Below are 12,369 nucleotides of genomic sequence, written 5' to 3' on the forward strand. Positions count from 1 at the left end.
GTGTTTTTCGGTGCTTGTTTTAAGTGTATAAGTTCAATCTTATTGCACCCTTATTGCACAGTGGCCGACCCCTAATAAATTTACCCAGTGAATTCATATCAGAAATAAAGTGATATTGTTGTCTTTATTTTTGTAACTTTAGATTGAAAAACATTTTACTCACAGAAAACATAAGCCAAATGAATTACATGCAATTACATGCTGTGTTTTAATCACAACTTTCCACTGGAGAACAGACTTTTGGTATCTCCCCAGTTCAGAGGTCATGCGCATGCGTTCTTTTCAACACAAGGAGTGAGCGGTTTGCTGCTAACTAGCTGAATCATTTGGTAGCGGTTTCTACTTTTACTTGTGATTGTACGTGCCTTGCTGTACAATGGCGGCAAGATATGACAGAGCAATTACTGTATTTTCTCCTGATGGTCATCTCTTTCAAGTGGAGTATGCACAAGAAGCTGTAAAGAAAGGTTCTACAGCGGTAGGTATTTAAATGAAACTAATGCTAAAGCTAACGTTAGCAACATGGATGTCGCTAATTTGCCAACGTCAGTTAGCCAAGCAACTAGCCGCTAACATTCACTGTAATTTCTCATGTATTTAGCAGATTGCCTTGTTTAACAGCGTGCTACACATATAACTGTGTTGTGATCCGCTGCGAGCATCTTGATTTGCTAACGTTTAGTTCTCAGACGGAGAGAAATATTTTATTGATGAAAATAAGAAGCAGGCATCATTAGCAAGCATTTTGTCGCTGTGTCACTCACAGTACTTTCAGTTTCACTCTAACAATAAATGAGAGAAACAGTGTTTGATTTTTATTTGCGGTTTGCAAGTTGAGTTTTGTTCCTCACATTTTCTATCCATTTAACCATAGCTTGGGTACCATGTTGACGTTGGGTAACGTCAACATGGTACTTTTAGTGCACTAAGCTATACAACAAGTACCGTGAATTCAATTCTGTTTCAAATAACGTTTATTGTCTTTAAATTTGTCACCTACTTATCGAGCCACTGCGGTAGCAGATTACCAGGTTACTAATAACTTGCCTTGTAGTAGTGTGTGTTTTGCCTTCTATAGGAAGTGCAGGAATAGTTGATTTCCATCTACATGTGCTATGTCATGTATAAAATTACGTGCAAAAGAAAGTTGTACCTTTTTAGAGTAACTGTTTAGGGGGGACTTAAATAATGGCTGGTCAGTTTTGTTGAGTAAAATGTCATATATTACTCTGATCTGTCTTATTCATAAACTGAAATGTGTAACCTTGCAGAGGGCACTGTTGAGGCTGTTTGGGTTCCTGAAACCTGTAACCTTTTCTTTTTTGCAGTATGCAGGAAATTTTGAGGGCAGATCCTCCTCAGATATCAAACATGAGCTGAAGGGACAATACACGTGCTTAGTTTTACTTGATACTGTGTGAAAGACAAATTATTTAGTCACCTCCTTATAGACACAGAGTCATTCTGTAAAGTAATTTTCTTTGGAATTCTGGATCCTTACATCAATACACCACACTAACTGCCAGCCCATTAGATGGAAATATCCTATGTTGTCAATATTTAGGAATCAATTTAGATGTTTTTTTGTCCTTCTATGCAGGTGGGAATCAGAGGTAAGGACATCGTTGTCCTTGGTGTGGAGAAGAAATCTGTAGCAAAGTTACAGGAGGAAAGAACAGTCCGCAAGATATGTGCGCTGGACGAGCATGTCTGCATGGCGTTTGCAGGTACCTCAATTACCACATTTCTTTTTAAATATGTGAAAAAAAACTACAATCTTTGACATGACATAGTAGCTATCTTTATCACAAAATAATACCTGTTTCCTAAATTTCACATTGTATTTTTCTTCTTCATTGACTAACCACTTAACCTCTGTAATTGTTTTTAAGGTCTGACAGCAGATGCTCGTATTGTGATAAACAGAGCTCGCGTTGAGTGCCAGAGCCACAGGCTAACAGTTGAGGATCCAGTGACGGTGGAATACATCACACGCTACATAGCTACACTGAAACAGGTATGTAGAGTTCTTATTCAATAATTTATTTTTTAATGCTAGCGTCATATTCAGTGGGCAAGAATATTATTGGCTTTTGTCATCTACACCCTGGTTGATGTTTTTATTCTGCATATCTGCAAACAAGGGATCAATTTTTGTATATTTGTCATATTTGTAGCGCTACACTCAAAGCAATGGGCGCAGGCCATTTGGCATCTCTGCGTTAATTGTTGGCTTTGACTACGATGGAACTCCCAGGCTGTACCAGACGGACCCATCAGGAACCTATCATGCTTGGAAGGTCAGTGGGTTTTTCGCTTTGTATATTACGCTGGTTTTCTTGTTAGATTTGCTGAAGAATTATCTCATCAGTGTGCAAATGATTATTAACTGACTTTTGTGCTTATTGTTGAAATAATCAGGCAAATGCAATCGGCCGTAGTGCAAAAACCGTGAGAGAGTTCTTGGAGAAGAATTACACAGATGAAGCTATTGCTGGTGACAATGAGGCAATCAAGTTGGCCATTAAAGCTTTGCTTGAGGTAAGGTCACTTTTAGTTGTTGTACTGCCATATTTGGCTTAGACTCTTTGTCATTAGTTACATACCGAAATACAATAATTATCTGCTTCAAAGTAGGATTAACCCGCTAACAACAATTTTTTTTAATTTTAATATTTTTACACAGTGTTTCAGAAATTGACAAGAAGCAAATGTGAAAATTTGGTTTGAGAAATATTCACTTCAAATGTATTTCCATCTACCATGAATGAATTTATTAACATGCACTGACTGCTACCAGACAAATATGTTCTGCTGTAGTGTTTTCATGTGGGACTTTGCTTCCTGTAATTGGGTGAACCTGCCTAAGTGCAGGCAAAAGGAACAGAAAATGAAACAAATACAATAAATGCTACATTTCAGGAGAGCAAATATGACCTTATGTGTATTGTTACATTGAGTGATTTATCTTTTTTATAGAAATTAAATTCAGTTGCTGTTTTAATTGCAGCCTGTCTAAACAGTCTTGAAACTGTTAATCAAATGCTAAATAATTTGTATTATTACTGAATTAGGCATAGTATTAAAAGACTTCTTTTTTTTGCTGATCACAGGTCGTCCAGTCAGGAGGAAAAAATATTGAACTTGCTGTTATCAGACGGAATCAGCCACTGAAGGTAATCTGTGAGGCAAATTTGGCTTTAGTGTTGTTTTCTACTAGTTCTAGTTTGCACATGAGCTAACAGGTATTTTGTCTGTTTACAGATTTTGGAATCCAAGGAAATCGAGACCCTGGTGACTGAGATCGAGAAGGAAAAAGAGGAGGAGGCAGAGAAGAAGAAGCAGAAAAAATCCACTTAAAGCCAATAACTAAGTTTTCTTTATTGCACTTGGATGACCACAGCATATTTGGGTTCCAAATATTAGTATGTTTCCGAGGGTTTACCCATTTATCTCATTGTAAAGACCTGAATCACAACTTGAGATTTGCTGATGTTGCTTAAATGTCTTCTGCACATTTCTAAGTAATGCTGCAACAGTTACAAAGGATAACATGTTCTTATACTTCCACCTGTTAAATAGAGTGTTGTGTGAGCATGCATACATCTGAAGTTATGGTTTAGGTCTTATATAATGCTTGCAATAGAGGGGTTTTTTTTTGTATCATTTACCAAACGGCTCTGATGGCAATGAATCTCAAGTGTTGAAATAGACTGTATGTGACTTTCAGAATCATAACAAACTAAATACTCAATAAAATTGGACTTGTTTGTATGTTTGTAGTTTTAAAAAAACAGTTGTGTTTAATGGGCTCACTGGACTTGTATTTATAGGACTATGAGTGAAACTGTCATTGCTAGCGATGCAACTTTTAACACTGACCAGTTCCTTTTAAGATTAGTTTAGAGGGAGTTATAGATCATTCTACTACGATCAAGATAGCTGCAGTCTAAAACACTACTGGTGGCACTTAGTGTGTGGCTATAAAGTGCAGTGTTTTTCATTTATCAGCATTCTGTTGCACAGACCTGGAAATGGGGAGAAAAAAAAGGTAGCTTGGATTGCTTTATAAAGTGCTCACCTTTCCCTCAGTCATTTAAAACAAATTAGTGGTGAGCGAATGAAGTGTCTAATGGTGGCCCAACGAGACCCCTTTTTGCCTCTCCTTTTTTATTTCACCCTAAATTCGCTTATCAAGCAACCGCTGCTCTGAATTCTCAACGACACAATTATGGCCGGCGGTGTGGTAGGGCTGCTTAATGGGATCCTGGCCTCAGACCCCAGTGGGAACTTTCAGTGACTTTAATCTGGAGCCCTTTGAAAAGTTGTGCCGTGCTGTGCTGAAGAGCCCCGGGGGTTCCCTCTGACTCTCACCAAAGACATAATGGTGAATGGTAAAGTCCTTCATTTAGAGTCATCTCCCCAAGCCAGGATTTCCTGAGTGGGTGCCCTGGCTGCCTTGACTAGAGCAATTGCACTTTGTCTTGTTTGTGAGTCTTTATATGTTGGTGTGTGGGCTGATGTCAGAGGATCAATTAAGCCTCTTATATGACTGTAGTTCCCATACATGTTATCAAATCCTTGGACTCCAATAATAATAGGATTTGTATAAGTCACTCTAAGCCCTTTCATCCATATACTAATTGCTTCTCACTCCTGTTCTACGTTGGAATTTGATAGTAAGATACAGTCACATTAGTTTGTTGGTGCTCAGAGAGGTATTGGATGGCAAAACAAGCTATAGGTAAACTAATAAAGTTTATTCTGGGTAATCCTCTAGCTACAGAAGTTATCTGATCCATCTTGTCAATAAAGCAAGAGCAGCTTATTCTGTACCGCCGCTAAGACTCATAGTCTTTTGAACTGCTTGTGGGAAGAGTTTTCTTTTTCTTTCTTTCTTTTTTTTCAGCTGGCATTGTTGTTGCCCATAATCAGCGCTACTGTGCCTCAGGACAAAGTCCATCTCTCTCATCGCTGGCTGCTGCTCATCATTAATGCAGAAAATAATGGCTTCACCAGAGGTCATTGATGGAGGAAGGAGGCCTGAGGACATGTACTCTCCAAGCAAGAATGCACAGTGCTGCAGGCTGTCGACGGTGCACTGTTTGTATGCGCACACACACACACAGCTTACAGGCCTATTGCAGATACACATAGCAAACACTGTATTAATGTGAATGCGTAACAGATTTCTTAAAAAAAAAAAAAAAAATCCTCACATCTCTTTATCTCTTGATCTGTCATGCACATACACTTAAGGCAAAGTATTCTCATGTTGTAGTTAATATAGAACAAAAACTGAGGAAAAAACATTCCATGTGTTTGGATCTGATTTAAGCATTTGGTTGTATCTAACATCAGTAGTCTGACCCTCTTCCAGTGGCAGCCCGTCCTATTCTCTCTTGCTGATTTCCGAGTCGCAGGCAGAATTCACTTTGAGGCTCTATATTTTTGTCATTCTAATGTGCCACCCTGTGGACATATTTTAACGTATGCCCCTCCTGGGATGCTTAAAATTTGTCAGTGCAAAATGTCCTTAGGTCCAAATAAGGTATCTGCTTCAAGGGTAGAAGCACACAGACACATGCATCCCTGAGGAACTGTGGTTAGATTAGTCCTCAGTAAAGACTGTCTCACTTCTTGTGCTGGATATCTCAGTGTGTCATTACCTACTCTACCAGCAGAGGGCAGTGTTGCATAAAAGCAGTTCCCATCATATCGCTTACGCTTTCTCTCACTTTTTGTCCTACAGATTGACAGTATGACTCCTCTAGCTAACAGCGAGCAGAATCTACTGGCCACTGCCATGTTTTTGTCTCTGTACTTTTAACGCACAGCCACAAAGGCTCTCAGAACAATCGAATCCACCGAGGGAGAGTTGCTTTGCTTAAAATTGTCAGATGAAAAACCAACATTGCTTGTGTCCTCAAGCGATGGCCAAGCTGTCAAAGTGTGTTGGGTCATAAAAGGCTACGCTCTCAACACTGTCCCTTTTCTGCTTGTCACATGTCGACAGTTACACACATGCACTATTTGTGTATAGCAGATTGGCCTGCCTCCACTTATGCCCTTTGGGGCTTCGCATCAGTATGAAGTAAAGTTGGGGAATATTGGTGTGCTGGCTTACATATCCATAAGTGATCCAAATATGTTTTCTTTTAATGTTCTCCTTTAACTTCTAGCTTCAGGGATATATTTTGAATATCATTCTATTATCTCATATCACACATCTTATCTTCTCTGTCCTTAAATCTCTTTCTCTTCCTCTCTCTCTTTTGCACACATGCATAACAAATATTTTCAACTGTTTCCTTCTCGAACACCCCCCACCCCACCCTTATCACCATCACACAGAGCAAAATATACAGTTGAGTAACAGATACTGCCGTCATCATTACCTTTGTGTCCCCTGAAAGGTGCAGGGATACTAACAGTTTGTGTGAAGAGACTAAAGGCATGGTTTTGAGTTACCCCTCAAGAGTCACCTGTCAGTGGTTTTGTCTCACAGAAGAATACAAGTGCATCCTTCTCTAATTGAAAGTAGACACCACTGGGCTGGAGAGAGGGAGGGAAAAAAAGAGGGGGAAATAGAACAGGAGAGATGAGGAAGATTGGTGCAAAATGTGAGGGAGAGGCAAAAAGGAGCAGACAGAGCTAAAATAAACAATTCCCAGGATGCTGCAGGCCAAAAGCAAATGGCCCTGGGGCTTCATGGCCTCTCAGGGCCGTGGCAGAAGCCAGTCACACACATCACATAGCATTACTCGGGATGGGGTTACAGGAAAATGTCAGCCGACGCATAAGGAGGAACCATCGGCCCATAGGATAATTTGATTGCCTGAGGGAGGTGCAATCTTGCATTCCCACGATTCCTCTCTTTCCACCCACACCCTCTTTTCATTGTATTTTTGAATCCGTTTTTCTTTTTCACTTATTTAATGTTTCCTATTCTGTTGTTTGCTCTGGTAGCCACATATATTTACAAATGCCCTGCATTATTGTGAACGGAGGCGACTACCAGGTTCCTGCGGTTTTTTGCTACACTAGTTTTCCTGTTTACTTCTATCCTCATGGGAACTTTACGGGCCATTGGCTTTCAGTGTGGCTTCCGATATCTCGCTTTATGGCCTGATTTTTGTCAAAATATTCTCCCCACTTGTCGTCATACACCCTGATAGTGTTGTGGATTACGTGTTATATCACTGGTCATCGTACAAATCATGTCCCTTCCAGTCTTGCTCCCATAGCAGATGCAGTCAAGACACAGTAATGTGGAAATATGAAATGAGTCAGTACATGTAGCAGATGTTTATCTTTAAAAATCCTCTATTTTTCATGATCTCTATTATACAAATGTTGTTCTACCTTGCTGCTTTGTTGTTCTTCGAGCACAGAATTGTGTGTTGGTGCATGAGAATACAGCTGCATATATGCGCGTGCATTAGATAAAGACAGAGGGAAGGATGGAGAGAGCAAAAGAAAGAGACAGCGAGAGAGTTCAGCGCAGATATCTGAGTGCGTCTGACAGAGAGGACAGCCCTGGAGGCAGGTCCCAGCCCTTCAGCACCGAAAATGACACATGACTGCTTTGACTTTTGTCATCCCCTGTCTCCCTACGCCCCCAAACCCGAGCCTCCAACAAACACCGAGGCGAGCGCAGATACACACACTTAAAGACACACAGTCACACACTGTATACTGCTTAGATTACATTATCTTTATCCCCAGGACATGAGCCCTCCTTGTTGGATGACATTTGGGCTTGTGCAGCACTAAGGTTACCTTTCTTTGCCCCTGAGTTAAAGATGCCTGTCTGCAGCATGCATTTGAAATGAAGGACGGGAAAAAAATCAGATGAGAAAGATTTCCAAAAGCACTTTGATCAGAGGCATCAACAGTCACGCACAAACTTGTTAAGCAGTATGTAAATTTGGGCTGATACTGAATAAAGTTGCCAGAATGGCATGAATCCATTGTGCTGCGATGATCAAAATAAAAGAGGGCTTCATACGCTGGAGGGCAAGAAAGTCACAGACATGAAGGTTTTTTTCCTTCCTCTTTTTTTCTACAAAGGGGCTGATGGGATGCAGAGAGGAGAGAAGAAGGGGAGGGAAATGAAAGATAGGGGAAAGCCTGGAAGGATCTCAATCTAAATTAGCCGAGTAGAAGGAAGACTGTGCTGAGTGAGACATATAATTAAAACCAAAGTGATGAAAACATCAGCACTCATTCAGTCACTCGCCAGATGAATTTCGGAAATTGCTACTTGGATGATCTGAAGATGATTCAAAGCTAAAGGTAAACTTCACCTATTGTCAAAGCACACCGATCCCCCATTTACTCTTTACCAGGCTTTCTCTCACCATGCCTCTTCATCCGCCTCCTCGCTCCCTGTTTCTTTATCCCTCCCTCATTCCCTTTTTTCTCTCCAACTGACACCCTGAGATGAATAGATGCTGTCACTGAGACTCTTGTAGCCTGTCAGTTTTTAAACAAACAGTTAGCAAAAGGATTACTTTCACAGGAAACCTCCCAGTCTGAGATGAGGTTATCGGCTTTAGGTTGTTGTGTCCTGTCCGCATGGGAAGGCCCACCCTGTGATTGAAGTAAGGAAAATGACCTTACACAGGAACCAGAATTATGCTCTATCAAACCACACTCTGCAACATAAACTAAATGCTCCTTTAAAACATTAAATTAACAATTAGTAGTAGCGATAGTACAGTCCTGCATTTTGTCCTTAATGCTAAAGGTTTTATTAATTCTGGCAGCCTGCATCTGCAACTATCTCTGGTAGTCCGATAGGATGTAATCTAACTGGGAGCCTTTTCTGTTCCTCCAGTATAATGTACCTCCAGTAAATAAGTCCTCTCGACCACAAATGTCCCTGCACTAAAAAGGCCCCTCAAAAAACAAGCCTGACTTTTGTGAGCAAAAAAAAAAAAAAACAGAAAAAGAAAGAATCAGCCCCCTCAGGTGTGTTCCCTCTCACTCCTCCTCTCTGCACCTGCACTGAGTCTCTCAATGCCTCTGTGTGTCTCTCCACACAATGGAGACAGTGCATAGCCTCTGGCTCCTCTCTCCAGCTGAGAGCCACCTCTCTCCAGAGGACAGCAGAGGAAAACTGCCAGCACTAACAACTGATCCTGGCAGATAAAGGAGCAGATAGGCGAAGAGAGAGTGCCTTGGACAATACTTGCCTTGCCCTGGTAGCCGGTGCTGCTTCCTTTAGTCCTGAGATGATAACAATAAGAGCTGTTGGGGCAAAATGCTGAAGATGACAAACTTTTTTTTAAAAAAAAACTAAATATTTATTGCAATTTTACCACAGACTCTTCCACACATATATGTTGCCCATATTGATTAAAACTGGAAGCCTAATCCCTTACGCATTGCCATCAATTGCACCACAAACGCTGGGCTGTTGAGGCCTTTGTTAATGTGCTGTAATGTAGTAGTGCCAGGCCAGATGACCCAGCACCAGATCAGTGTACCACTCACACTCCTGAGGGCAGCTGACTGCAGCAGCAGTTAGGCGAGACAGCCATCACAGGTCTCCCAGGCCACAGCTGGGGAAGCCCTGGGCCACAGTGTTGACCTAATATGATTAACTGTACATCCAGCTGCACGAAGGGATGATGTACTGAAGAAGCGTTTCACCTGAAGATTTGCAAAACTCCCTTTCTCTTCTAATTTCTCCCACTTATCTAGTCCAGTGTGTGGTCTATAAGAGCCAAACTCCTGGTATTTGTCCTGAGAAAGACCTTGATAGGAATGGGGTATGAGTGAGAGTGCTTATTTTATTCTCTTCCATGCTGCTGCAGGCTATGGCTGTATTAATGCAATGGCAGGGATCTTTGAAGTTGTGACTTTATGAGACAAAAGCTAATTTCCTTTCCTTTGTTCATTATCGAGAGAGACTTCCAGCCGGGTGGAAAGCATGCTGTGCTAATTATTCCATTCATGAGTTGTCTCTAAAGTATGTAATGGATTTCACTGGGCTTTTTACAGGTAAGCAGAGTGATATGGCAAACGTGCCTCTGTCAACATGCTGCTCCAGAGTGATTATACCCTTTACATTTATTCAGTCCTCAGTGGGTAAAGATGAGCAAATCTTCAAATACAGTAGCTACTGTACACAGAATCAAATGACTGAGAATAGAACAAACCTGTAAGTTTAGATTTCCAGGTTGAAAGTAAGTGAACTTTAAATCATGGCTGATACACAGCCACACTTTCTGTCATGTCTCAACAAACATATTCTCTGCAGACTTACAAGACCAAAACCACTCCGCAACTCATTAAGATCTGAACCCAATTTCACAAATGAGTTTCAGAGTTTGTAGGGCCAAGTTAGGCATGTGACATAATGGGATTTCCATCTTTCCCTGAAACACAACTTGGCAGAGCATGAAGGGAAATGCAACATTTCACATTCCATCTTCGCAAGCGTTACCAGGATGCCACCCACAAACACCTGAGCACTCCCAATCAGCGAGATGCGTGTGTCCTGTCATGGATGTACGATGTGTATCCTGCCACTCAGAGTCACATCAGACAACAGCAACACACACACACAAAAAAAAGGGTGTAGCGGTGGTACAAGTGAAGCCATATACCTCCTCCACTGCTGCCTGCTGACACCCCTCCTCTTCCTCCTCCTCCTCCTCCTCTCTCCCCCGCTTTGTTTGTGCTCATTTCATTCCGTGTGCAGCCTCCTGGCAGGCAGGTCAAGGTTTACCCTCGCACCACACACCATTTCCCTCGCACGGCGCCCGGGGGAAGGAACACTCGAGGCCTGAGGCAAGGGCAAGTCCAAACAGCTCGAACAACATTGCCGCCATCACCACCTCTAACCATACGGATAGGAGGACAGAAATACTAACCTCAGAATCACACAGTCGGATCTTTGTCTTTCTTTTTTTCCTTGCCTTCACCAGTTATGGCTTTTATTCTTTAGCTCTTCCCTGCCCTTTATCTTATTGTACATTATTGATTTCTGTCAGTAGTAAGGTATATGTCTATTAACCGACAGATTTAATAGAGCGACAATAGAAAGCTACTCATTTGTTCCCCCCGTAGTGTAAGTGTTCATTTTGAGAGTCTGATACTAACCCTGGCTAGAAGCTAGTGCTGGATTTTTAGCTGTAAATGGAAAATGCCTGTGGGCTTTTCATTTTCTGGGCCCAGACGTTCCCTTCATGGTGTCGGAGCCCTTGTGTTCACAGAGTTCATGTTTTGCTGCAGGGCTTTTTTTTATTTTGTTTTATCTCATAGCTTAGACTAGCAGGGCTTTAACTCCCAGAGGACTCCTGCGTAGCAACAGCAGAGATCAACAAAGTAAGTTTGTTTATGTTGGCTGTGTCCGCATGTTGTCGACTTATACATTTCTCAGTCTCCATTTCCTGCCTCTCCTTGCCCCAGGGGAAAGGAGCCCTCTAATTGGATCTTGTTCTAATTGAGCCTAATACTGGAGCTAACCGGAGTTGGGCCCTGTGGCTAATGAAGAGCTGAATCAAAACTAAGCACTAAAACTTTGACTGTGCATGTGTGTGTGTGTGTGTGTGTGTGTGTGTGTGTGTGTGTGTGTGTGTGTGTGTGTGTGTGTGTGTATGCCTGCGTTTTTTTGTTCTGCAGTCTATCATGAATGCACCATTACTCATTTCCGTTTAGGGTCTGTTCTCGTTTTAATTCCTATGTTGTTCTGTGCAAAACATCTGTATTTTTAGACAAGGAACATTTGTTAATAAGCATCGCGATAAAGCGCAACAATTGTCTGTGAGCTCGCTGTCTACATTTTAAAAAATATTTTGCAAATCAGGAATAGAATAACAAGTAATTCACTTACAAACTCACGTTCAGCAGGCAGCAGATTCATAGCAGCGTAGGTAGCGCACTGATGTTGCCACCTACAGGCAAAGAAAGGTATAGAATTAAGCACTTGCACCACCTGCAGGGGATGAGAGATACAGTATTTTAGTTTTACAGCTGCTGTCTTTGTTTTTTGTACCTCCAATGAAAATTAAAGGCTAAAAAATTTCAGTAGAAACACAAATCCGTTACTTCCTATAAAACACCAAATGTCAGCTTTTGTTGTTTATCTTTTATTGTATTGTCAAATATGTTGCTCGTTACCCTTCCTGTGAAATGAGCTTTAAATTGAACTCTTCCCTACACGTGAGCCCAAATACACACACATTGTATACTTCAGACAAATAAATGTTTTAGTTTTCATTGCTGGCAGGTGGCACTGATGTCAACATTTCAAAAGTTGTTTTTTTTTTTTTTTTTTTTTTTTAATCATTTGTCCTGTAGCATTTTGAAACGTTACAGGAGAAGAAAAGGTGTAAATAATTAAATGAATGACGG

General features: G+C 41.2%; 1 protein-coding gene across 1 annotated transcript; it reads left to right on the top strand.

Annotated features, from left to right (window-relative positions):
• The first annotated feature begins 274 nt into the window (after positions 1–274).
• psma8 (proteasome 20S subunit alpha 8) lies at positions 275–3,774 on the top strand. The gene is made up of 7 exons (XM_023287878.3): positions 275–478; positions 1,601–1,727; positions 1,893–2,017; positions 2,178–2,300; positions 2,422–2,541; positions 3,114–3,176; positions 3,265–3,774. The coding sequence occupies exons 1-7, from the start codon at positions 377–379 to the stop codon at positions 3,358–3,360; spliced, it is 756 nt and encodes a 251-aa protein (XP_023143646.1). The 5' UTR covers positions 275–376; the 3' UTR covers positions 3,361–3,774.
• Positions 3,775–12,369: the final 8,595 nt, after the last annotated feature.

Source organism: Amphiprion ocellaris, chromosome 10 (genome assembly GCF_022539595.1).
Source record: "Amphiprion ocellaris isolate individual 3 ecotype Okinawa chromosome 10, ASM2253959v1, whole genome shotgun sequence".
NCBI lineage: Eukaryota > Metazoa > Chordata > Actinopteri > Pomacentridae > Amphiprion > Amphiprion ocellaris.

Excerpts from the sequence above, each read along its gene's own strand:
- psma8 (XM_023287878.3), top strand. The coding sequence starts at position 377 with ATGGCGGCAAGATATGACAGAGCAATTACTGTATTTTCTCCTGATGGT. Across the intron at positions 2,018-2,177 it reads ACATAGCTACACTGAAACAG|CGCTACACTCAAAGCAATGG; the intron begins GTATGTAGAGTT and ends TCATATTTGTAG. Across the intron at positions 2,301-2,421 it reads GAACCTATCATGCTTGGAAG|GCAAATGCAATCGGCCGTAG; the intron begins GTCAGTGGGTTT and ends TGAAATAATCAG.